General features: G+C 26.3%; 1 protein-coding gene across 1 annotated transcript; it reads left to right on the top strand.

Moving 5' to 3' along the window:
- Positions 1–49: 49 nt before the first annotated feature.
- Positions 50–24,867, top strand: LOC129960244 (phospholipase DDHD2-like). The gene is made up of 17 exons (XM_056073508.1): positions 50–248; positions 6,078–6,491; positions 10,533–10,832; positions 11,240–11,421; positions 12,920–13,057; positions 13,147–13,300; positions 13,409–13,550; positions 13,649–13,857; positions 13,951–14,192; positions 15,491–15,580; positions 15,659–15,816; positions 17,695–17,830; positions 18,008–18,019; positions 18,104–18,194; positions 20,078–20,260; positions 23,109–23,238; positions 23,668–24,867. Exons 1-17 carry the CDS (start codon positions 116–118, stop codon positions 24,059–24,061), a joined length of 3,108 nt encoding a protein of 1,035 aa, XP_055929483.1. The 5' UTR covers positions 50–115; the 3' UTR covers positions 24,062–24,867.
- Positions 24,868–25,762: the final 895 nt, after the last annotated feature.

The following is a 25,762-nucleotide window of genomic DNA, read 5'->3' as shown; positions in this document are numbered from 1 at the left end:
CTAGTTTGCAGTGGCAACAAATATTTTTTGCTATGTGACGTTTATTTATTCTAGTTTAGTTTTTCTTTCATGTTTTGATTTTGCACAGCCAGGTATATCTCAAGTTGGAGCTCTGATGGACGGCAAAAGTAAAAATATGCAGCAGAATGAGTCATCTCTTCTGTTGCAATTGCCAAATTCTATGCTTTCTTTTAACGAAATGAGTTCAAGCCCTCTTTTAATGCCGGTAGCTGTGGAAAAAACTGATGGTAAGCACATATTTTGAAATTTCATGTTCCAACTCAAATGAAATGTTTTTAATCTGACCTTTATGTCGTGTCACTATATGAAATGTGGTGCATTGAAATGGCTGTTATATTTTGTAATGTCTCCGTAAAACGCATGATTCGGCATTCAGCTTCATAATTGTTACAGATGTTAAATATGTTAGTTTCGCTTGTAACTTGCTGATGATGCAATGATGCGTGCATATGAATGTTATTTAAAAATGTCAACTGAAGTTTGAGTTTAAAAAACCTGTCTGTTAGAATAATGCATTACTGTTGAACTATTGTATTTTCATCGATGATTAAAATGCATTAAAAATAAGAATTCATAATTCCAAGCCTTTATAGTAATGATTCAATTTTGTAAGTTGTATTTTTCTTGAAACACTATTTTATGTTATCGAATAATGGTGTGATGCTCATAGAATGCTTTGTTATCAAAAACAAATTTCATAATGTTGCAATTTTCATAATGCTTGAAATTTTCATAATGCTTGAAATTTTCATAATGTTGCATAACCTTGGAATTAATATGCCGATTTATGCATTTTTATACAAATCTTCAGCCTAATGTAAACCGTTGAATTTTAATTTGATATATTACTGAATTTTAGTAATGCCGAGAAATTTCACTCACACACCCAAAAAATGTTATAAATATTATGACAAAAAAAAAAGTATTTGCATACATGTGTTATTTTGCCTAAATAACTGTAAAAAGCAATAGTTATGAAATCATTTGAAATAGTATCTTATTTCAATAATAGTCAATAATATCTTATTCAAATAATTATCCTTTTCTCTAAAAAGAAATGCATTTAAAAAATTAAAATAGTTCTTTTTTGTCAAATTACATTTTGTTTGGATTCATGGCAATTACAATCGTTTTAGTTGTTAAATGTTCAATTTATACAAATTTGCAGTAAATTTGAAGTCTTGTATTCTTTTCAAATGTTTAAAATAATCATCGAATAATTTGTTTTCCCTGACAGTCTCAATTAGTTTGAAATGGGTATAAAATTTGTCACAATTAGCACTAAATGCATATGATATTTGTATGGAAATTTGGGAAAACTCATCAAGATAGTTATATAAACTGCTGAGAAAAAAGTAAATTTAAGCTAGTAATAAAGAAGAGAAAAGTTTATGTACAAATAAATTGTAAACAAGACCAAACTAAAATAGTGACAAAAGAGGAACATTGTTAAACAGTTGACAAAAAAAAAAAAAAAAAAAAAAAGGTTTTTGGGAATTGGCTGTTAATGTTGTATCAACATTAGAGAATGCATACATTACTCAAAATATACTTTACAGTGTAAATATTTGAAAATGCGACCCTCAATATGTTTATGATTATTACAAAACGAATCCTATTTTTCATTAGGGGAAATAAAGTGGAGGGAAGGGCACACGACTTGTTTTGTTAAAACACGAAAAGACGTATTTTTACCAATGCTTATGACAATAAACCAATAGTTAAAAAAATAACATGTTGTATTTTGATAAAAGTTTATATAATATATTTAGTTTTGGTGAAAAAAATGTGCCTTGGAAGTTGTGTATTTCCCTTGAATTAAAGAATTTAAGACCAATTGTCAAACTTGATAGGTGGTGATCATCTAAGGATTTGAGAGTTCAATCAATTCCTTATATTGAAGTTGGAGAAATGTCTTTTATTGAAGGTATAGGAATACTAAACAAGTATATTAACATATTATAAGATAATTTATTTTAAAGTGCATTGAATTTGAAAATTGTTGATGCATATTATTTTCAAGAAGACAGCAACCTTAAATGCCTAGCCTTTATTATAAATTATAGCTTTACATTGTTAATAATCAATTGAAAGCATTCTTTTACTTCTGTTGAGAATTTGTGGCATCTTTTGTTTATGCAAACAAAGAAAACATAAAAAAAAATAGTTTGAAGCAAGTTCTTGGAAAGCATGGTTAAAACCTATCTTAAACTATGGTTAAAACTAGAAATGTGCCATAAATTAATGGAATCAATAATTAGATGATTACAAATTAATAGAATCAATGAGTAGATGATTACAAGTTATAAATGAAGCAAAGAATATGTAGACTATAATCTATTAATATACAATACTGTTAAATATTTCTTGAATTTTTAATTCTTTGTTAAAGTGCAATACATTTCATTTTAATTTATATTATTTTTTATGTTAATAATTTGAATTGTTTTGTATGTTTATTTAAAGATTATACAAAAAATTTCAAGTTCAAAAATTTTTAATTTTGCTCATGTCCCCATTGAGGATAAAAGCAATGGTGAGAAGGATGAATTCTATGATTATCTTGACAGGACCTATGTCAAGTTCCATTCAAATGATATTAAGCTTGTAATGGATGATTTTAATGCAGAATTTGTGAAGATGAAAATTTTACTGTTTACCAAAATTTACAATCTACACAAAGAATCGAATAATAATGGTTTTACGCTTATGGACTTTGTTATCTCAGCTAATATTGTGATTAGAAGTATAACATCCAAGCATAATGATATGCATAAAATCACCAGATTTCATAATGGAAGAACTTAAAACCAAGTTAATGATGTCAGAGCGGTTAGCCAACTAGGAAATTCGTCAGGGAATTACGGTAGGTCAGGAAGAGTCTGGGAAATTTATTATAAAACTGGAAATTTTTTTTATAAATTGGTAAATTTTATCGAAAATGATAATTTGCTGGCATTTTTCATAAGTAGAATGAAACTTTGTTGGCAACTAATGAAAATCAATCTTTTACTGATGGTCTAAAACAGACTATGGAAGAGGAAGATTAACCACCATATCTAATTTATTGCATAATATGTAAGGACTATATATTATTTTTGCTAAAAGTGTTTGTTTGCTTTTTTTTTCTCGGAACGACAAGTTATCGGTATAATTAGCGAAAATAGTTTTCTGTACTGTAGGAAAAGGCAACCTAACTAAATCCCAGCTCTTATTACTGTTAAGATTTTAAGCTTAAATGGATCTCTATTATTTAAAAGAAATAATAGATGTCTTTTATTCAAAAGAGGGATTGTCAAATTGAGCGGAATTGAATGGGAAATTAATCGTCAAATCGATCATACCACGTGTTATGAGAGCGAAAGTATGAATTTTGGGTGTTCATATTCAAAATTGATTGTAAAATATTGTCCCATTATTATAATTGTAAAATACTTGTTTAATTAATCAAATATTTCAAAATGACAATTTTTCCCCTCTTCTTGGAGATCTTTTGGTTGAATTATGAAGTATTGGACATTATTGCTATTATTTACTTAAAAGGTATTTTTTTGTTTGTTTTTATACATTATGAAGACGGATTACTAAATTTTTCATATGAATGGTTGCTGTGGACACATCAAATCAATGTTACTACAAATATTTTCTTTTAACATTTTTTTTTTTTTTTTAAATTTTGTGTTCATTTAAAATTCCCCATACATTCAACAAAATGCTCTATAATTTTAAAATGATATTAAACACAAGAATTATTTTGTTTGATGTATTATTGGTACACATGCCTCTTGTAATTTTTTCAAAAATAATTTTTAAAAAAGGGCAGCATTTTTTTTATATGATTTGATATATATGAAACTGTTTATCACAAAAATTTACAAAATTCAAAAGTACTATCTCTTTTAAAATTTATAACTCTAAAACATATTTCTTTTTATGAAAGAAAAATATTGATAGGGGCCAATTTTCCATTTTTTTCTGTATTTTATAGGTTAAGAATTAAGCCAGCCTTTTTTTTTATTATTATAGTTGGCAAGCTAAAAGTCAATGCAATTTTGATTTCATTGAAGAATTTTTCTTATTTTGATGCAGAGGTTTCATTTTGCATTTGTAAATGATATTTTTTCTGTTAGTAAAATTATTCTTCAGCTCTGATTGTTGTGTTGGTAAACAGTATGGATAAGGGAAGCCCTATTGGAAGGAAACAAATCATTTCATTTTTAAGCACACCACAAAAATGTACGGCATTTTTTGTGAGTAAATTCGATGAGCAGTTCCAAAATATGACTGGTTATCTAAAAGTTGGTCTAGATAGTAAACAGTGTCATCTAGTATTTTTTAATATATTTGCAAAAAAAAAAAAAAAAAGGCATGGTTTTTTACATAATTGAAGTTTATCTGAAATTCAGTAGGTGAAAATTATGTTTTTTTTCTGAGAAATAAATTTTATTTTACATTGATTTAGAACAATTTTTCAAATAAAGTTAAGAACTTATTGTGCAATAATTAAAGAGAATAAACTAAGTCGACATCATTCTGAAGTTATTGGAAACACCCGAAAAATGTCAATGAAATTTCTTAAAAAAACTGGAAAAGTCGGGGAAATTCAAACAGCAGAAATGCTGGCCACCATGAATGTATTAATAGATTTGAGTAACAAAAGCATTTAATCAGATGTACACTCTTCCAGAGGAGCAAATAGTGATAAGTTTGGGTATAGTTATTCGAAACTTTTTTTTGGGGGCGGGTTGTCATTAGAGAAACAGGGTGCTATATATTTCTCTCTTTAATGCTTAATATGACAAGAATAGAAAATGCCATATCCCAGGCATTATTTACATGTGGTAAGCGACTAATGACAGTTTGAGGAGAGAGGGAGGGAATCATAAATGCTACTTACACTCTCTATGATTAATATATTAACTATAACGAAGGGGAACAAATTAACAGCGTATAGAAACTTGAAAGTTGCTATGTAAGTTCTCTTCAGATGTATCATTCTTTAAATACAGTGTAGTCTTATTTAGAATTGTTTATTAAGTGTAAAAATAAATCTTTTTTTTTATATATATAGCCAATTTTAATTGTACTATAAAAGAAGATGATATTTTATAGATATTATGCAAATATCACTGGCTTAAATCAGAATTATTCTTAACTTTTTAATTTTGATTTATAGCATGTGTATTATTTCGTTGGGTGTTATTTTAAATTCCGTTTTCAATAAAGAAGCAGTTTTTCTAATTATGCCAAGTTTTTTTTTCTGTGCGTCAAATTTTTAAGTGCAGTTAACAATGTTTTTTTTTTTTTTCTGAAAAGTAGCGTTTTTGGATTTGGTTTGTACAGGTCTAAGTCAACAATAATATATCTTAATATTCTTTTTGGAATATGTATCACATAGATAAATTAAAAAAGATTTAATGGTTTTTTTTTTTTTTTTGCTTTGCTTAATATATAAAATTGTGACATCAAAATGTTCATTATGCAATTTTTTTTATATAGATTTTTATAGAATCATTTCATTTCATAGAGTACAGTTATTTATAAGAATCTTATATAGCTGTTTTTTCTGTTCTATAATATGTCTTGTTGCTAATACCTATAATGAAAATATATTAAACTATTATTATGTGTTTATAATTATATACAGAAAAATTTTGATTTTGAATTAAGAATAAATAAACATATATACAGAATGACATTTGAGAGAACATTAGTAATTGTAGAATTTTGCAGAAAATCGGAATTTGAGCTATGTTGTGATGTATTGAAAGGAAAACTTGTTTGGAAGCCTAAATATTTGCCTTTGTGAAGAATTTCTCCCAGCAATTTAAAAAAAAAGTGTTTTCAAGTTGTGAAATATCAAATAAGAAATATTGATTTAAGAAGTGCCAGGAATTATTGCTAACAGGAGTAAAACACAAAGTAGAATGTGCAAGAGAGATGTCTAGATTTTGTTCATTATAGAGAAATTACCATTAAAAATGACTAACTCTCATCCTCCCCATTTTTTCACTATATTTTCATCCTAAGGTCATTTATTTTGCATTATTTCCCAGATACTCAAAGTCGTGAATCTACTCCAAATTCTGGGTTTGATAATAGTGATCAATCTTCCAAATCCAGTGCACCTGTAGCTAAATCTATTTGTCAACTTGAGCAGCCGTTGCTTATGCGGAAATCAACATCAAATCCGTCTACTCAATCTACAATTCCTCAAGTGTATTCTCAATTTCCTGTTTCTTCACAAATTGGCCCTCCTCCACCTGACTCGCAGGTAGGGATATCCAGCCAACCAGTAGGAAGTGAAACTGGAATTTTTACTCCCAAGTCTTGCCATAGTGGTGGAGAATCCTCTGAATGTTCTCATGTGGAAAGGACAGAATTGGCTCCACCATCCGTTAGTGGGAGTACTGATTTTGAAGCCTATTCCTTGCAGTCAGCATCAGCTCCAGCCTTTTATTCTGTACCTGGTAAGATATCAGTTTTTGCATTTTGAATTTGTGTTTCGATTAAATATGTTATTTTATTCCTTAAAAGTCGATATAAAATTCTAAATATTGGAATGTTTGTTGAAATTAGTGATATTATTTAATTCATAATTTACATTTATTAAATTCAGTCATTTTAACAAAATTTTTGCAGTATTAGTTGGCATAATAAAGCAAATTATGCATAAATTAAATGTTAGTACCGTTGAAAATTGCATTTCCGAAATTATTTAAATTCCAAAATGCTGAATTAAATTAATCCACAGTCATTTAATAAATTGATTCTTTATTTTTTTATTTTTTTTGCTTGTATTCTTCTTTTGTGGAGATAATTGGTAATTATTATTTGATGCCTTTTCTAGAAGTGATTGTCAAATTTCTTACGTCAAAAATGTTAATATTTCCAATTAAAATTGTGCTGCTTTTTAATATATTCAGTGGCAGCTAAAATGTGTAGCTTTTAATATCAATACTTTCTTTGTACAGTCTGGTTTAAAAAATATTCAAATTTTTCATGTTGTTCAGTAGCTAATCATATTATTAATACTTATTAAATTTAAAACTTTCTTTCATCTTAGAAAAATGATCTCTGCAAGTGCATGCATTTCTTTTGTTTAGGAAAAATAGCATCTTCATATTAAAATTTATTCTAACTTGTTTTTTTTTTAACATCAATGTCCTATTTGGGATATGAACTAAAATTTCTCTAATTAAATTACCTTGAATTGAAATTTTTGCCATTTTATGGAAGCAGATATTAATGCTGAATTTATGAAATTGCAAATTCCTAATGTTAAATGAATTTTGTCTTTTTTTTAAAAAAATACAATGGATCAATTACTTTATTTACTATAATTTTTGTTTTGCATTAAACTGCTACATAATATATCAGGAACTTACATTCTTAAATTCAAAATAAGGGTCTATAATTTTAATTATTCAATTTATATCTTAAAAATTGAGGAATAAGCATATGCAAAAATGTTGATGATAGTCAAAAAAGGAATAACTGAAACACTATTGTGTAAAATTTTCACTATTTCTGTTCAGTAACTCTGCAGATAAACAGTGAAATTTGAAAGAGCTAAGAAATCTGGCACTTTCATTTCCTTTTTGAAGTTTTTGCAATTTAACAAATGGATTGGCTAAAAAGAGATTTTGCTAAAATGAGCCAGAAAACAAAACAGTTCTTTGGATATTACTTGACTGTTATTTAGACATTCATATAACACTTTAAATTTCAAATTAATTAAAGTGTTAAAAGCAGGAAGAAATCAAGCTGCCGATTTAAGTAAACAGATTCAATTTTGTGACCATTTGAAAGTAATTGTTTCTACACATATTGAATTAAGGTTGCAGGAAATTAAGGCTAGTCCTTTATCCATAATGTAATTTTAAAAAGGGATGTTTTTGAAAAGTTGGGTGAATGCAGCATAAATAAATCAGCTATAAAAGTATGATTTTGTAAAAATAGAACACATAATGCAGAATAAGGAATTCATGAATGGTTTGATTTGATTTGATGGGGTTTCCGAGCACAGCAGCCATTTCTAATTATGAAACATCAACCATAAAGTATATACAAATATAAGGTCCATAAGAAAAATAAGCGTGGTCATATTTTAAAAGGTTAATTAAAATTCCTGTTCAATAAAAGATGAGGCACTTTATGAAGGATGGCTTGTAAAGTAATGCGAGAAGAATGAAAACATTCGATTCATCAAGAATTAAAATTTAGACATTCTATAAGAATGTGCTAAACTGTCATTAGACATTGGCATCTGAACATTGGAGAGTGGGCTCCCCTAACAACAAATGCCCATGTCTGAGTCGAGTGTGGCCAATTCTTAAATGGATAATAATATAATTGTATCTAATTTTTTGTTAGATAAATTGGATTGAAAGTTGATGCATTTAATAAAATGGAGCTTGTTTGCCTCTTTAGAGTAATATTGTAATTGTGAAAAGAGGTATTTTGAAAAGTTGGTCGAATGCAGTGTAAATAAATCAACTGAAATTGTATGATTTTGAAAAAAAATATGGATAAACGATAGAATAATGAATTCACTTAAATACTGGGAATGTGAAATAAAATAATAAAGTAGATTTCAATATATCATTAAAAATTAAATAGATATTTATATGTAATATAATTCTGTTTGCTTATTGATTCATTGAATAAAAAGGCAGATGAGTGTAAATGTCACATCAGAAATTTTTGCAACCAATATTAATTTTTTTTACTAATTAATATACCTCTGAAATTATATTTCATGCATATCTATTTATCCTGAAATTATATTTCATACATAAAACCGTTTTCCAAATCGCGTAATAGTAATTTTCCAGTTACTCTAAAAAATAATAAAATAATACTGATGAAGTATTTTTTATCACATTATTTGACTTTTTCATGGCATTAAATGTTTTGTTAATTTAAACATATAAAAGAACAGTATAATGAAATGGTCTTTGTTAAATCTGAGTTCATGTATTGAGTGTAAAGAAGTAAACTTTCAATTTGTGTATCCAATGTTTATTTATGTAAAAGAATAAATTTAAGGAAAGATTTTTTATTCGCTTATTCTTAATTTTCTTGTAATAAATGAATACAAATAACAATATGTAATTTTGGAATCATATTTTGACAAATGATTAGGGACATGTTTTTTTGGTGCATATCATTTTAAAAATTATTAAAAGACCCTATTAACTACCAAAGGAAACAAGAATGTAAACAAATTATAATGAATATTGAATATAGATTTTTTTTTTTTTTTTTCATATTTCAAAACATTTATTTTTACAGTAGTTAATCTTTCTCTAATATGCAGTTGTCATGGTCATGTATTTATTTGATATCGATTGTAAATTAATGGATTCAATGATTAATTGGAATATTTTATTATTAATTAAGTGATAATTCTTCAATTCAGCAATTTATGACTAAACATTTAGTTTAAAATATGATAATTATTAAATAAGTTTTGTATACGAAAATATAATGAATGAAAGGAAACTAAAAAATGTTTGCTTATTGAATGTTATCTCCAGCAGTATCAATGCTGTATTTGCAATTATAAAAAACAAAGTTATTTATTCTTGCTAGATTTATAAAAATTAGTGTTTCTGATATGATGAAGTCCCACGTGCCCTGCATATTGTTGTATTGTTACAAGGTATACTTTGGACAAAAAGTGGTTCAAGTAGAGAATAAAAGATAGTTTGATGAAGAAATTCTATAAAAAAATGAGGCACAGTTTCAGTTATCAAATCATTAATTTCCTGTGGAATTTTTTGTGATATATTTGGCCGAGCGTTATAGTGGGCTTCCATATTAATTTATAAGTGCCTAATGCTTAAGAACATGCATTTGTTGCATATTTGTATAATACCAAATTTCATTCATTGTTTCATGCTGCAGAAGGAAGAAGTAGTGAATAACACAGGCAGAAGACTGTTATACAATGAACTACATCTGTGGATGTAAAAGTGTCTTTGGAATTCTTCCGGAAACATGCTTCGTTTCAAATTAATGAGACAAATATGAACAGTTGTAAAACATCCATCATGATGATTTGTTTTAGAAACTTTCTTCTTGAGAAAGAAGTGCATGCTTCTAAATCTTTTGGTATTATTTCATGTATGAATGCATGAAGCTCCCATGTCAAGCTTCCTTAGTTCTTTGCCAAGTCATGTGAAGCAGTTGAAAGTGTTCATTTTCTTTCTGGGAAATCTGATGGAACACTTTGATGTTTAGGGTATTATGTGTTTAATGAATATTGAGGGAAACAAATGCTATGGTGGTATTTACCACCTGTAATGTGGTCCTATGACAATAAGCATTTGTGTAAATCTTTGTGCTTGCTTTTTTCTGTATTGATATCATTTATTGGTCATATTTCCTATCAATTCTATAAAATATAAATTACTGTATATATATTTATTTTCATATTTTTATATAAGATTAATGAAAAATCTATATCAAATTTTAAATCATTATTTTCAATCATTTTTTAAAAGGGGAAAGCCATTCAGATGTGCCAAATGTGTATGCAAAACTACCTGGTGAAATACATGGATCTTTACCTTCGTATGATTATGCTGCTCCAGTTACACATTCTCATGATTCCAAGTATTTTCAAATGACTCAAAGTAATACTTTTCAAAATACCTTGCATTCCAGCATTCCAAATCAAAATTACTCATATTATGTTCCTGTAAAACCACATTGGTTATTTGAAGATACTATAGAATCCAGAGAAGTGTGGTATGGATTCAGTGAAATGGATTCAGAACAACTTGAAGCTGCTTTTCTAAAAGGTAATTATTTCTTTCTTTGTATTATTTTCAATAGATGGTGCTAGTTTTTATATTACCAAATGAATAAAGTTAACATAGAATATATTTTTGAACATAATTGCAAATAATTTCTGAAAGTTTTCTGAATTCAGCATTTTGATGTTTTAAAGTTATATGTGGGCGTAACATTTTGTTTTTCACTTTTCATTTAGTTAGTGTAATGTATTGGAAAATAGCGTAATATATCCAGGAGAGTAAAAGAGTTTTTTTTTCAAACGATTAAATATTTGCATATTATATTTAAACTGAATATTTGTAATGATATGATATTTATTTGAAATTTTTTTATCAATTATTATTATACTTTTCTTATGCATCAGTTATGCTGGAGAAAATATATTTACTTATGATATATGAAATATATTTAGGTGACAATTCTGTTGTCCATACTGATGGTGGGCGATATGATGTGTATATTCACGAAAGAATCAAGAAGTCTGTTTACTTTGATTCTAAAGATCTACCAGTTAGGCGAGGTACTTGGTTTTACCATAATGGAACATCATCACGTTTTCGACCATATACAGAAGAAACTGCAACGATTCTTGAAGTAATATTATTTATTAGTAAAATAAAATTTAGGTTTTTATGTTAGATATAAATGTTCGAAATATGTAAATTGCTTTTATTTTCGTTTTCCCCTTGAATATAAAAATTCCTTCAGTATTTGAAGTTAATTGATAAAATTGATGAAACTGTTATTTTTGAAAATCTATTCACAAAAGTTATGTTATTTCCACATATTATTATTATGTTATTTTCCACATGTTATATTATTTCCACACTTGTTTATTATTTAAAACTAGAAGTCCAAATGAAATCGCTGCTGATTTTACTGTTATTCTCCTGAATAGAATTTAGTTTTTTCTTTTAAGAAATATGAAGGAATATTACTACATACGAGAAATAGTCATAAATTTTCTGAAAGGGTGAATGAAAATAAAAGTTAACTGTTTCATTACCATATTTTATTTGTATTTTAAATTTATTTCTTTAAAACTTTAATGATCGCTTGTATCAATACAATATTCAGTGTTGATTTCAACTTTTCTTTTTCTTTTTTTCAGAAACCTTTAATTTGTTTCAAACTGGCATTGAATTTTAAGATGGAAATAGCTGCCTCCTACCATTTCTTTATTTAAAATCTGTTACTAATATATTCCTTAAGTAGTGTAACACGCTCAGAAATCCCACACCTTTAAAATATCACAAGTTCTAAGTATTCTTAAAATAATAATGATAAACTGTGCTCTAATTTCAGAATGATGTCATATATCTTGCCTTTAAATTCTTAGTAAATCATTTTGTAAATTTTGCTCTCATCAAAGAGTGCATTAGATAGAAACTCTTATAGTTCTGCCTGTTTAGAAGATGCGATAGTGGTATGACATTTAAAATACTTTTGTTCAAGAAGATCTGTTCATCTTATTTAGTTTTTAAGAAATCTGTAGAAAGAAAGTAAAAATCTTAAGAAGAAATATTAAAAACTTTGTTACAGTTCTCCTAGAAACTTCAATCTTAGAATGGTCTTTGTTGTAACAAAATTGAAACAATGATGTTCTTTTAAGAAAAAAAAATTCAGATTTTTGAAATCAATATGTTTAGTAGATAAATTAAGAGTAATTCTCAGATACAGTGGTGTTTAGATGTTCCTTTGAATTTAAGAAATGTCTTTTGTTGTCTTACTTGTTCACTGAATAATGGAGAAATTTATGCAAGATCTGAAATCATTAATTTACTGCTTTTCCGAAATTTGTGCTAAATTTTATTAGTGTAATGAAAAAAGAAAATTAAATTTTTCATATATATATTCATTTTTTTCTGCTGTATTTTATATCTCAACGGATTTTGAATTAAATTCTACAATCTGATGGCAGAAATAGTTTCTTGAGTCTAAAATGTCCTGAAGTTTGCCGTTTTTTCTCGTTTATTAAAAAAAAATTATTTTTTTAATGGTATTAATTTGGCAAATTGTTTATGAAATGAAGGTTGTATTATTTGGCATAAAAATTATTGATTTTGTATTATAAATGGATATTTTTTTATAGCAACACTATTATAACTGTGTTAGCTCAGGGCAATGGCAAAGAAGATTCAATGTCCCTGGAGTGGGAAGTTTTGTTTTTGAAAATGAACAAGTGATGTTGCATTATAAAAATGAATTGGAAGTTTGGCCTACATTGCCTGTGAGTTGTCTGGCTTAGTTTCATTTTCTTTTTATTGTTACATTCCTTTTCAGTGATTATTAATTAATGTATATATTCTTACATTATAGGATTCTAAAGCTAGTCCAAAAATTGTTAAACGAGGTTTACCTGATGGATTCGAAATAATGCCAAATGAATCATCTAATATAGACCATCTCGTTTTTATTGTTCAAGGAATTGGATCATTTTGTGATCTTCGTTTTAGAACAGTTTCGCAATGTGGTAATTATTAAATGAAATCTTTTGTAGTATGAGAATTTAATAGAATACACTTTTTGATTTCTTTAGGTTTTCTTAATTATATTCCTAATAGTTTTTCTGTGTTTTCAGTGGATGGATTCCGTGACATAGCCAATAAATTGATCGCTACTCATTTTAAAAATGAAGTAGATCAAGGATTGGTAGGAAGAGTTGAGTTCCTTCCTGTTGCATGGCATGCTAAGCTACACACTAGTGATGTTGGTCTTGATCGGTAACTATATATGGATTATTATTTTTTGTTTTGTAAAGTTTTGAATACTTCATAACATTTCATCCAAATCTGCATTTTAAATCCATTTTAATTTTCAGGCGAATGCAAAAGGTGACTTTGCCTAGCATACCAAAGCTTCGTCATTTTACTAATGATACTTTAATCGATATTTTGCTGTACAGCACACCATCCTATTGCCAATCCATTATAGATACTGTAGCATGTGAACTAAACAATTTATACGAGCTCTTTTTGTCAAGAAATCCCAATTTTTCTGGACAAGTGTTTGTGGCTGGTCACAGTTTAGGTAAATATAATTAAAACTATAAATTTTTCAATTCAGTTTTTATTGTTATAGATTTCAAGTTAAAAATAAAGAAAAATTATAATTTATTTTTAGGCTCTTTAATTCTTTTCGATATTCTTGCTAACCAAAACACTTCTGGATGTGAGATTCCATGTCAAAAGGAAGATTATTTGGAAAGCGAGAAAGCAACGACAGTCGATAGCCATTGTAAAAGTGCTGATTTAACCTCTAATATCTGTGAACCACAAGAAAGTTTTGAATCTCTGCTTGAATCCCTTGATTTGAATGATTATGCTGAAACTTTTACTACAGAAAAAATTGATTTTGAAACTTTGGTAAGCTGTACTTTTAAACGTGTGTAATTTCGTTTGTCCCATTAAAATATCTGTTTATAATTATGCAAAAGACACATTTTTTCAGCAAGAAAATTTTAAATGAAGTAAAATTAATTTATTTTCAATGTAGATATTTTCCTAACTTATATATCTTTTAGTATTTGATATTAATCTTTAAAATTCTAAGAAATGTGAATGACTAAATTTACAACTCTGTCTGCCATCATTTGTGAATGAATTTAATATGTAGATATATTTTCTTTATTTTATGAGCTGCAAATATATCAAAATAACATGAAATTTGTCTGATCTTTGCTTTTAAATAAAATATTAATACTTTATTTTGGTTATTAATAAAGTGATATAATAATTTTTGAAAATGATTGTACAGTTAACACAGTTTTCACCTATATTAATTTGTTTTAATAATATTAGCATTTATTGCACTGTCATCATGAAGTAGTTAAATCTATCTGCAGGTACGTAAATTACGTGAAAGCCCCTTCCCCTCCCAAAGAAACAAGTTGTGGCTGTGCTTAGTATAGAGATTTATATATTTTAAAATTATCATGTGAAAATATAGGCATTTATTAATGCTTTGAAGCTTTTTCTGAACTAATTAGTATGTCTAATTCATTACAAAAATTAGAATATTGGAGGATTAAACAAAGATGACTTTTGAAGCTTCTTGTTGACTACATATTAACATTACCTGATATATTATAGAGGAGTCCATTAAGCAGAATATATGAACTTGATTCTTATGCTCTTGAATCTAACCAAAATATCTTTTATTTATATGTTAATAGATGTTAGCATTACCTTTTTTCCCTCACATATTTCATAATGTAACCTTGTTCTGGTTTCTTTTTCTTTATTTAAATGTTCTATTTTGAAATATGACTTTGTATTATGTTTCATCTGCACATTGTTGGTCTTAATTAAAAAATAATAATAATTGTTCTTCTCTAATCATAATCTCTTCTCTTTGTGTAATAGTTTTCTGTATGCAAATACAACCATATTTTTAGCTTAAGATTATTATAATTCATTATTATTAATGTTATCTAAACTATTTTTTCGAGGGAGGATCAAGTTATTGTTGTAATTTTTTTTCTCCTACAACAGTAATATAACAACCACAAAAAGAAAGTCATGTTTAAAAACTTTTGATGGTAATTTGAGGAATATTATTTTGCCTATTTAGCTTGATTAAATACGGGCTTTAATAGTTCTTTACATTTAAAAAAATTAGTTAAAATTTAAAATACACAGAAAAAGCTTTTCCCTTTTTATAGGTTCTTTTAACTGAAGATGATTTGAAAAGTCTTGGTCTTCCAGTTGGGCCTCGAAAGAAACTTCTTAATGCAGTGGCTACTAATAAGAATGTAAGCACTGCTTTATAAATAACATTTAAATTGATCATAATTTAATAGATACCTATTAGTGTGATTTTTATTTTATAGAAAACAAGCAACGAAGAAGTTTCTGGTGATTCTGCAGGCAGCAGTACTCAACAATGTAACAAATCTGATGTAGCCCTACCTAATTCTATGGAAAAAAATACAATGATATTTCCAGCACAAGCCGTTCAATCTGGAATGGCTCTAATAGTTTATCCTAGGTAACACAAAATTTTCTGAATGTTTTAAGAAAATGTAAAAAGTATGAAACTTTGTGTTGCGTTTTTGTGTTAATTATTTGCTGCTTTATATTGATTATTTTGATACTTTGTATTAGTTTTTAGAAATTGTTGACCATTTTGAGAATATTTGATTCTTGCTTCAATTATTTTATTTAGATTGTAATGTAAATTTATATTTACATTAATTATATTTATTACAAATATATATTGAAAATTTAATCTTCCATTCTCTGCAAAGATTTCATACATAATAATAAATAAATTATAATTAAATGTTAATTTTAAAAATCTGTAATTTCTTTAAAATATGCGATGGATTTTTGTATTTATTTGGTTGCTGAATTATTGTTTGCGACATATTCCAAATCATTAAATTATTATAAACTTTCAATATTTTCTATAAATTATATATAAAAAAATTAGCTATTATAACCGAAAGAATGTATTTATTAAATCTAGTTTGAATTTATTTTTGGTGCATTTCTTGGGGAAACAATTTTTTTAATAAATTTCCCTGATATAAAAAAATAATAAATTTTCTTTTCTCTTTATGCACAGCATAAAAGTATAGTGCATAAAAAAATTAAAGCATATCATTGTAGTTTGTTGCTACAAACAGTTTTTTAATTTTATTAAAATTATATTAGTATGTATGATAAAGCAAGCTATTATTTTAGCTTGTGTAATAAAACAGGTACAGTAATATTCAGCTTATCTGCAAGATTGGGTTGTATAGCAACCATGGATGAGCGAATTCCTTTGATAATCTGAAAAAGGACACATATCAACACAAAAAATCTTTTTGAACAATTATATAGAATGCTCTTGCAATTATTATGCCATACTTATGCAATTGGTAAACAGTCGATATCTGTATTTTGTTGATTTACTTTTCATCAAAAATAAAATGGACCGTGTGTGTGTTTTATAACACATTTTTCTTTAATTGTTTGTAAAACACATTTTTCTTTATTGAAGTTTTCCAGTTAAATTTTGATCACTGAACATCGTGGATAGTCGAGAGTTTACTGTAAAATATTTTGTTCTGCTGTATTTATCAGTTAAAATTGTTAAATATCATCTTCCTGTTACAAATCTTCTTTATAAGTTATCGGTGTTGATGTGAATGGTAAGATAAAATTGAAATATTATGAGTGATTTTCTTAGTAAATATCTTATTCCAAAAACTTAAAAGACATATTATGTATAGTTATTTTTAAATTAAGAATATTATTTTATTTCTAAGTAAGGATATTGAAACATGTATGCATAGAATCTTTCTTTATGAATGAAATTGCATGTTTGTACATTTAATATCTGAAACAGAAAAAAGCTGTTTCTTTTTATGAACATTTTTAAACAATCTTACTTTTCAAACATTTTTCTGCGTCTGTTTACAGTGACCAGTATGGATTTCTTCTCAAGCTTTTATTAATTTTATCTTTTGATGTTTTAATGTTTCCAATATATTTATTTCTTTTAAAGTTTTCTTCCTAGTGCTAAAATATTAAAATGCTTTTTGAATTTAAAATAGTTCTCTTTTCTTTGCAGAAGCCACTTTTTATTTGAAATTTTTTTTATTAATGTTTTCTTTATATATTTCGCTTTCAAGCTTGAGCAAGATTTAATGATTAATTTTTCAAAATTAACTGCTTATTTAAAAATTTATTTCTGTATCAGTCTGCTCTTATATTATGCAAATATTTTGATCATGAATGCGTAATTTTTTTTATCTAGATTAAATTTTTAATTTAAAAAAATGATTCCTGCTTTATCATGATTGTATAATCTTTATAGTGACATTTTTCTCATTTACTATCCTTGTATAATTTGAAAAATTGTGATATTTTGCTTTAGGCTGAAATTTCAACCTGCTTGTTTTTTTGCACTGGGTTCTCCGATTTCGATGTTTTTAGCTGTTCGAGGTTATGATACCATCAGTGAAAATTTTAAATTCCCTACTTGCCCTGCATTCTTCCATATATTCCATCCGGTAATTATAATTTTTGCTGCACTGTTTTTTCTTTCTTTCCTTAAATGATTTAAATTAGATTGTAGAATAGAGTAACTAGATTCTGTTGAGATTTTTTTTTCTTTGAAAAAATTCATTCACTGATCTTTTATTTTTTCCTTTTTTTTTTTGTTTCCTATGTGGTGTTTTTGTCTGCAGTATGACCCTGTGGTAAGTATTTAATCTTTAAATAGTTGTTTTTAACTCTTAAAATGTTAATGAAAAAAAGATGATGTATTTGTTTCCTTATTACAGGCTTTTCGAATTGAACCTTTAATTGATCCAGATTTTTCTGCAAAACCTGTGTTGATTCCACATCATAAAGGAAGAAAGCGGATGCATTTAGGTATAATATGAATTTCCTCTATTGCATTCTTTGAAAAATCTTTAGCTAACCACCTTTGATAGCCACCTAGTTCACCCATCTTATTGATGGTAATCAAGCAGGCTAGTAAATTTAATAAAATTTGAAAATTCCAAATTGTTTTAAAATAGTTATTATTATGTTTATTATTACGTATTTTAAATGCAAGGCATCCACCAGTTGAACCAAACGAAGCAGACAGCAATAAATAATTGTATAAAAATGAACATGTTATTTAAGGGAAAAAAAGCAATATTTCATTTAATTCAAAATAATTAATGATATTTAAAAGATAGTTATTTGTAAAATATATGTTATGAAATTATAAAATAAATTTTTCATACTGTATGTTTTAAATAAAAAATACTTCTGATCTTTTTTGTTGAAAAACTGAGTCAGCTAATAACTTGAAATAGTATTAAAAATGTGTTCATATTATACAAATATATATTCCTGTATAACACACATTCATCTCAAGAAAATAATTTTCTGTATTTAATTATGTGTACGTCATATGATATGATATTTGTTTCAGTGATTATTAATGAAATCAAGAAAAAAAAAATAAATAAATAAAATAAAAACTTCGTTATTGTGTTTTACTTTTTTAAAATTTAAATTTCTTTCCTGTAGGTTGGTTATAGAAATCCACCGACTTTTATTAAAATTTTATGAACCTATTAATTTGATTGATGTTTTAACAAAACAATCGATAACAAAACAAATTATGAGTTGTTTGATTTATGTTGTTTGTCTGGACTCTAAGACTTCTGATTATAAACATATCTTGTGCATGAATGCCTGATTTCTTTTTTTGTTTATTCATTGATAAATTATAATACTGATTTTCATCACAATGTGTTAATTTTGATCTGGAATAAAATTTGATCTGGAACAAAAAAATATTTCAAGAGCATTTTTCCTCTTTACATTGTCTATTTACAAGTAATTTTATGACATGTAAAATTCTTTGTTGATAATAATCATATATCTTTTTAGTTCAAAATAAATCTAAATAAAAAAAAATCTTTTCAAAATAAATGTAAATAAAAATCTAACTATTAGCAATTTTTCATTTGGCATTTCTGCTATTATTCTTTCAATTGTTTTTGATATAAAAAATTGTGGATTATAAAATATCATTTATATTTGTGTAATCAACTTAAGTGCTTCAGCCTGTTTTCTCAGGGACTGGTACTGATTTTGAGTGTAATGCTTAGCGTTATATTTTTCAATATTTGATGGCGAAATTATGAAATCGAACTTATTTTGAATGTTTAAGAAACTATTATATCAAACTTATTATGAAATTATGAAATGATTTATAAAAATATGTATGTAGAATTATTTTTTTAAATATATTTTGAAGGAATAATTTGCCACAGTGAACTATTAAGTGCTTTTACTGAATTCTGAAGTAAAGATTAATAGTATTAATTAATATTGTACTTATAGGGTGAAAATATGTTGAAAAAATTCGGGTAGTTTTAGGTTACCATAATTGTTAAAATTTAAATTTTTTCGATGAGTCTATCTATTAGCATTTCTTAATAGGAAATACTGCACGTTATTTACCATTTTATAAAATGAAGAATGAAACGTGAAGAAGGTCGATGTTTTGAAAATATTTGCTCTCTTTTGTTAATTCTTTTATATCCTTAAAGTAGATTTTCAGAGAAAAAAATGTAGTTCTTTCCTGCTCTTTGGGAAAACTAAGTGTCTAAAATCGAAATTATTCATCTCGTGGTTATTTTAAATTTACTTTTTAAAAATGTGAAGATGAAGTCACTTGTTTGCATTGCTATTGAACAACAGGTTCTGTTATATTGTGTTTTTTATAACTTTTTTTTAAAAATCATTTTCAGAGATCCGAGAAAATGTTTCCAAGATAGCCAGTGAAATAAAACAAAAACTGATGGATACAATGCGCTATACATGGAACTCATTGAGTGAGTTTGCAAAAAATCACTCTTTTCCAAGTGCAATGTTAGAAGCTGAAGTAGATAAATTGGTGGAGCAAGAAATGTCAGAGACAGTGGAAACACAAGGTATTTTAATTTAAAAATTTTAATGTTCCTATTTGTGGCAAATTATTTATTTTTATGTAAATATTTGCATATATTTGTAACATTTTTTAATTATATATACTTACACTCTTTTGTTCAATAATTATAACATGAAAGTTATCATCTCTTTTATGACTAATCTGAGAATTCTGTCTTTTTTGATGAAGTGATTATGTATAGCTATATGAAGAAAGCAGTGAATTCATCAAAAGATATATTTTTGCACTTTGATTTCTTTTGTATACAAAACACGCTAATAATCTTGTATGATTATTATAATCTATTTGTATAAGATTGTAATTAATCCGAACTCCATATTTAGTTTCAAACCTGTATTATTTTTATATTTGAGATACACGATTTTCTGTAGGAATACATGTTTGAATTTTTCAGCTGTGTGTATGAATAACTCTTGATTGTAATAGTATATGCGCGACCATTCTAGTTGATCCTGCCAATGCTTTCAGAGCGTTGTGAGGCTATCTATTTTTGTTTCATGAATTAATATCAAGATACTTATTTATTACTTTTTTATTTCATTCAAATTTATATATTGTCCACTTGCCAATGTTATGTGGTTTTCTATAATAGCAAACGAAATAATTTCATTTGCTTGAAATATCTTTTACCATTTGATAAAATATCTAAATTGTATTAACTCTATTAAAGCATTAATTTGGAATTTTTGAGCTGTCTTGAAGGGGGAAAAGTCAAGTAAAAAGAAACAAAGTAGATTTCAGCAAAATTTTACAGTTCTATAAATCAATACAAATTACGTACGTAAATTACGTTATAAATTATCAATTATATAACGTACAGGTAAAACAAATTAGAAAATTGCAAAAAAAAAAAAAAAAAAAAAAAGTTGGGAATTTCTTAAATGTAATTTATTTATCATGCATCATTTATATAAGCTGTGTATTCTGAAGCAATTTATTACTTAAGGCTATCTTTTAAACTTATCTTTAAATATCTTAAAAACCTATCTATAAAACTAAATATATATTAACTGAATCTTCTCGTTAAGTATAATTTATATTTGTTTGCTCTACATTTCATCTAGAATGACGTACATTAATGAGTAATTAATTTCTAATCAATAACCACTTCTCTCCCGATGGATAAAATGGCCCATGATAGTGTCTTATTTAAACATTATTTCTTTCACCTTATTAATACTTTACACCATTCTTTTACGAATCCAATAAGTTAGAATTTTCTAAAGCCTTTTTATAAAAGCCATTTCGATATAAATAACCAAAATTGTATTTTTTAAAATTTCCTGTCGTTTTATTCAAAAATAAAATTAAGACTGGTATATATCAGCAATTGTGGGTTGATGCATATGAAGAAATATTTTGAATTTCTTCCTTTTCCTTTGAAATGTGTTTTTGGAAAGAAAAAAGTGTTTTGTGTTTTAATGTTATTGAATAATTAATGTGTAAATTATGATTATTCTTTAAATGAAACTAAGGCTATGATTTTAGCATTAATTTGAAGTATGAAATTAGAGATCACGAAATCACCAAAACTTGAAGATATAGATAACATAGTCGATGGCATTTGTTTCATTTTAGCATCTCATTCTTTAATTTGGGCAATTTTTCCCTTGTCCTGCCTTTATTAGAGCATTACAATTATTAAAAATTTACAGTGCAATAATTGAAAAGAGACTTTACATAATCTTTCTAAGGTTATTTAATAAAATGTAAATTTTTACTTTTTTTTTTAATATTTTATTCACATTAAAACGTTCTATATCTAAATTTTTGTATCATGTATTTGATAATTTTCGATATATATATTTACTTACCAGCTGTACCTAGGATGAAAATATTTTCATGTCTTTTATTAATAAAAATTGAACATTTAATTATCATGTTTCTAAATTAAAGCTTTTCTTTGCTTCGCTGTTTGGACGCAAATTTGAGAGAATTTAGAAGGAAACAAATACATATAACATAACAAAGGCTACATTTCGTATCAAATCACCTGGTGATGACTACAAAATGTGAACATCGCATGTGCGAAAGTAGAAATATATTTAATGTAAGAAGATACTATAAATAAATGCAAATTTAAAGCAAATTTAAATATAGTACTTTTAATATAAAATATTATAATACACAGAATCCGCTTAACATTATTTATAATTAAAACTAGAATATTTTAAGGTCATAGATTCTTGAAAAATAACGATTGCATCCAGCAGTTTTTGAAAGCTAGCAAAAGGTAATTTTTTCTTAAATTAATAAATTATTAAAAGAATGGTGCAAAATTTTATTAAACATTGCGAATTCTACAATGTGACTATTAAAATAATTTTAAGTATTTATAATATTTTCTTTAAATAGAAAGGTCAACATTTATGACCAAATTCTATTTTTTTATATATATCTCTAAAATGTACAAGCTTTTAATGCAGAAGAAAGGGGTTCAATAAACTGAGACAATTTATTTTGCATAAATTGAATTGGCTCTTTATCGTTGTAAGAAACGGTCTTCTTGCTGAGTCCAATAGGAAGGTCCAAACACTTCAGCGGGCTTTACTATCAAAATTCGCCAATTAACTCTTTGGGAGTGGAAGAGAGAGGAGGCAACGCCGCATATGGAAAAGCGGATAATTATATCCTTACTGTTCATAAATATAAACCAGGCTATTTAATTAATAGTTCTGAAACCTTCCTTATGCTTTTTAACATTTGTGCGCAAAATTTGAAGAAAAATATAATTATCAGCTTTGATTGTATTATCTATTTTGTATTTGACTTTTGTTGATTTGCGATTGATATTTTTTTATAATATTTATTGTGTGAATTTTTTTTAACAGAAGCTTCATCAGAGGACATTAAAATTGGATTGCTTAATGGTGGTAGAAGAATTGATTATGTTCTACAAGAAAAACCAATCGAAGCTCTAAATGATTATGTGTTTGCTCTTACAAGTCATGCCACTTACTGGTTAGCCGTTTTTACACATTATTTTACTATTGCTGACTATATAGCATTATTATTCATTATCGAGACCGTTTTCAACCTTCTCTTTAGATAATCCTTCATTTCAAAAAATAGGACGAATCTAACCTGTAAACTTCTGTTTTATTAATTCTTTATTTAATTGAAACTATTTTTTGTATATTTTTTAATAATTTTGAAATTGTTCATATTGTATATTTTTACTGGATTACCTTTCAATACTTTTAAATCAAAATGTTTATATTACTTTTCTGTTATTTTTTTCTATTACTTAAATTTTTATCTATTGTCTTAGTCTTTAAATTCTTCATATGATTGTTGATATTTTTTGCTACAATGAATTTTTCACCTGACGTTTTCCATTTCATTTTTTATGATTGCAATCTGTTATATATTATAACTTTTCTCTCCTAGGGATTCGGAAGATACTGTTCTGATGATACTGCGAGAGATATATGCCATGCAAGGCATCGTCATATCTACTCAGCAAATAGAGCAAAGATCGTTTATTCAACCTAGAGAATCATTTGATAGGAGTACATCTTTGGATTCTGTATCTTTAATGGGTGTACCTGAAAATACTGCGAAGGTTCAGAAAGGTTTTGATTATAATCAAACATTTAGCATACCAGCAGAAAGCGCACCTGCTATACCAAGTAGTATCTTTAAACCACCAGATACAAATAACATGCTTCCAACCATGGCAGCTACCAACAATTCTCAAGCTTCTTCTGCCATTCCAGGTTCCAATCATATTGGTCCTCCTCCACTATCTGGATTTGTAAGAAAATCACCTTTTGCTAGATGATTTTCACTTTGGATCGTTATTCATAATTTCAAGGGTAGTAAATTTAAGACACTTAGATCATATGAGATGGTACTATGTGTAAATAAAAAGAATATCTATATAAACCATTAGACATAAAGATGGCTGTGTCTGTGATGATAATTAGAGATGGTGTTTCTCTTCTATGATAAAAGATATTTTTATTTAATTGCAGTGGATAAAAATTAAACAACTTTTTCTTCTATTTCTTTCGTTTTGTCTTTAAATTATAAAGCACATTTAATTAAAGTTTGCCATTTTGCTTTTAAAAGTTAATTTATACTTTTAAAAAATCATTCTGTTTTTACAAAATAATTAATGTTTCTAAATTTAGCATTTAATTATTCTTTTCAGTCTTTATGAATAAGAAAGTAAGAACATTATACATTGCTTTTGATTTGAATGATTTAACCAGAAGACTTTCCGTAAAATGTTTATCTTTAAAAATTAAGTGCTCATATTTTGTAGTTACATATCCTTTAAAGGATGTAAAAACTCAGACAGTGTATAAACTCTTTTACTGTTTTTTGTAATGTATGTCTAAGTTGCATAATAACAATTTATGTATTATTTTTTTGCTTTGCAAAACTGTGCTAGAATTTTCTCTTATTTAATTGCAGTGAATAAAAATTAAACAGATTTTTTTTCTCATTTTTCTACTTTTTTTATTTCTTTATTATTTTTTTTTTTTCATTAAAGGTTAATAGTAATTTAAAATGTGGAAATTAATTTACACTTTTCCAAAAAAAAATTATTCTGTTTTTGCAAAACGCTGTATTTTTCTAAAATTACCATTCAGTTATCCATTGCATACATTTAAATGTATAACAAGAAAGGAATAATAGTTTAAAAAAATTTATAATTTTAATAAATTAAAAAAGCGTATTGTATATATTATACATTTTCTGTAATTTAAGTAATTTTATTAGAACATTTTTGACAAATTCATCATTTTTTAAAAAATTTAATGCTCATAATTTAATTGCATGTTTTTTTAAGGATATAAAATATAAGGCTGTGAACGAGTTCTTTTGCTTTATTTTCTACAATATATGTGCTTGAATTGCATCATAACGAAAATATATGAATGTGATATTCTTTGGTGATGCAAAACTATGCAATAATTTTCTCATTAAAAACATATACTGTTAATGCTTAAAATTTTATTCATACTTTTTCTGAAGTATAAGATTAATTTTGTATTTTTCATAAAAAAAATTCCATTCTGTGTATGCAAAATATTGTATTTTTCTAAAATTAGCACTCTGTTAACCTTTGCACTCATTTAAATGTCTACCTATAAAGGAATGATCATAAAATTAGAATGTATTAGAAAAACGCATATTGTATATTGTCTCTAATTAAAATAATTTTACTAGTACATTTTTTTTTGTTTTTAACAATTAAGTGTCCATATAATTTAGTTATTTGTTCTTTAAAAGAAGTTAAATTTAAGACTGAATGAATTCTGTAACCGTTTTTTAATATATGCAGCTTTGTTTCATAACGAAAACTGATGAATGTGATATTCTTTGATGTTGCAAAACTATGCAAAAATTTTCTCTTTATTATTAATATGGATTGTTAATTCTTCAACTGTTGTTGTTATTTTACAGGTATAAAATAAAGTTATAATTTGTGTGTTTTTATTTTTCTTTTAATATATTTGATAATTTCGATGTA

The sequence above is a fragment of the Argiope bruennichi genome, chromosome X2 (genome assembly GCF_947563725.1).
Source record: "Argiope bruennichi chromosome X2, qqArgBrue1.1, whole genome shotgun sequence".
Taxonomy (NCBI): domain Eukaryota; kingdom Metazoa; phylum Arthropoda; class Arachnida; order Araneae; family Araneidae; genus Argiope; species Argiope bruennichi.
The sequence above is the reverse complement of the archived record's forward strand: the minus strand, read 5'-3'. Positions and strand labels throughout refer to the sequence as shown.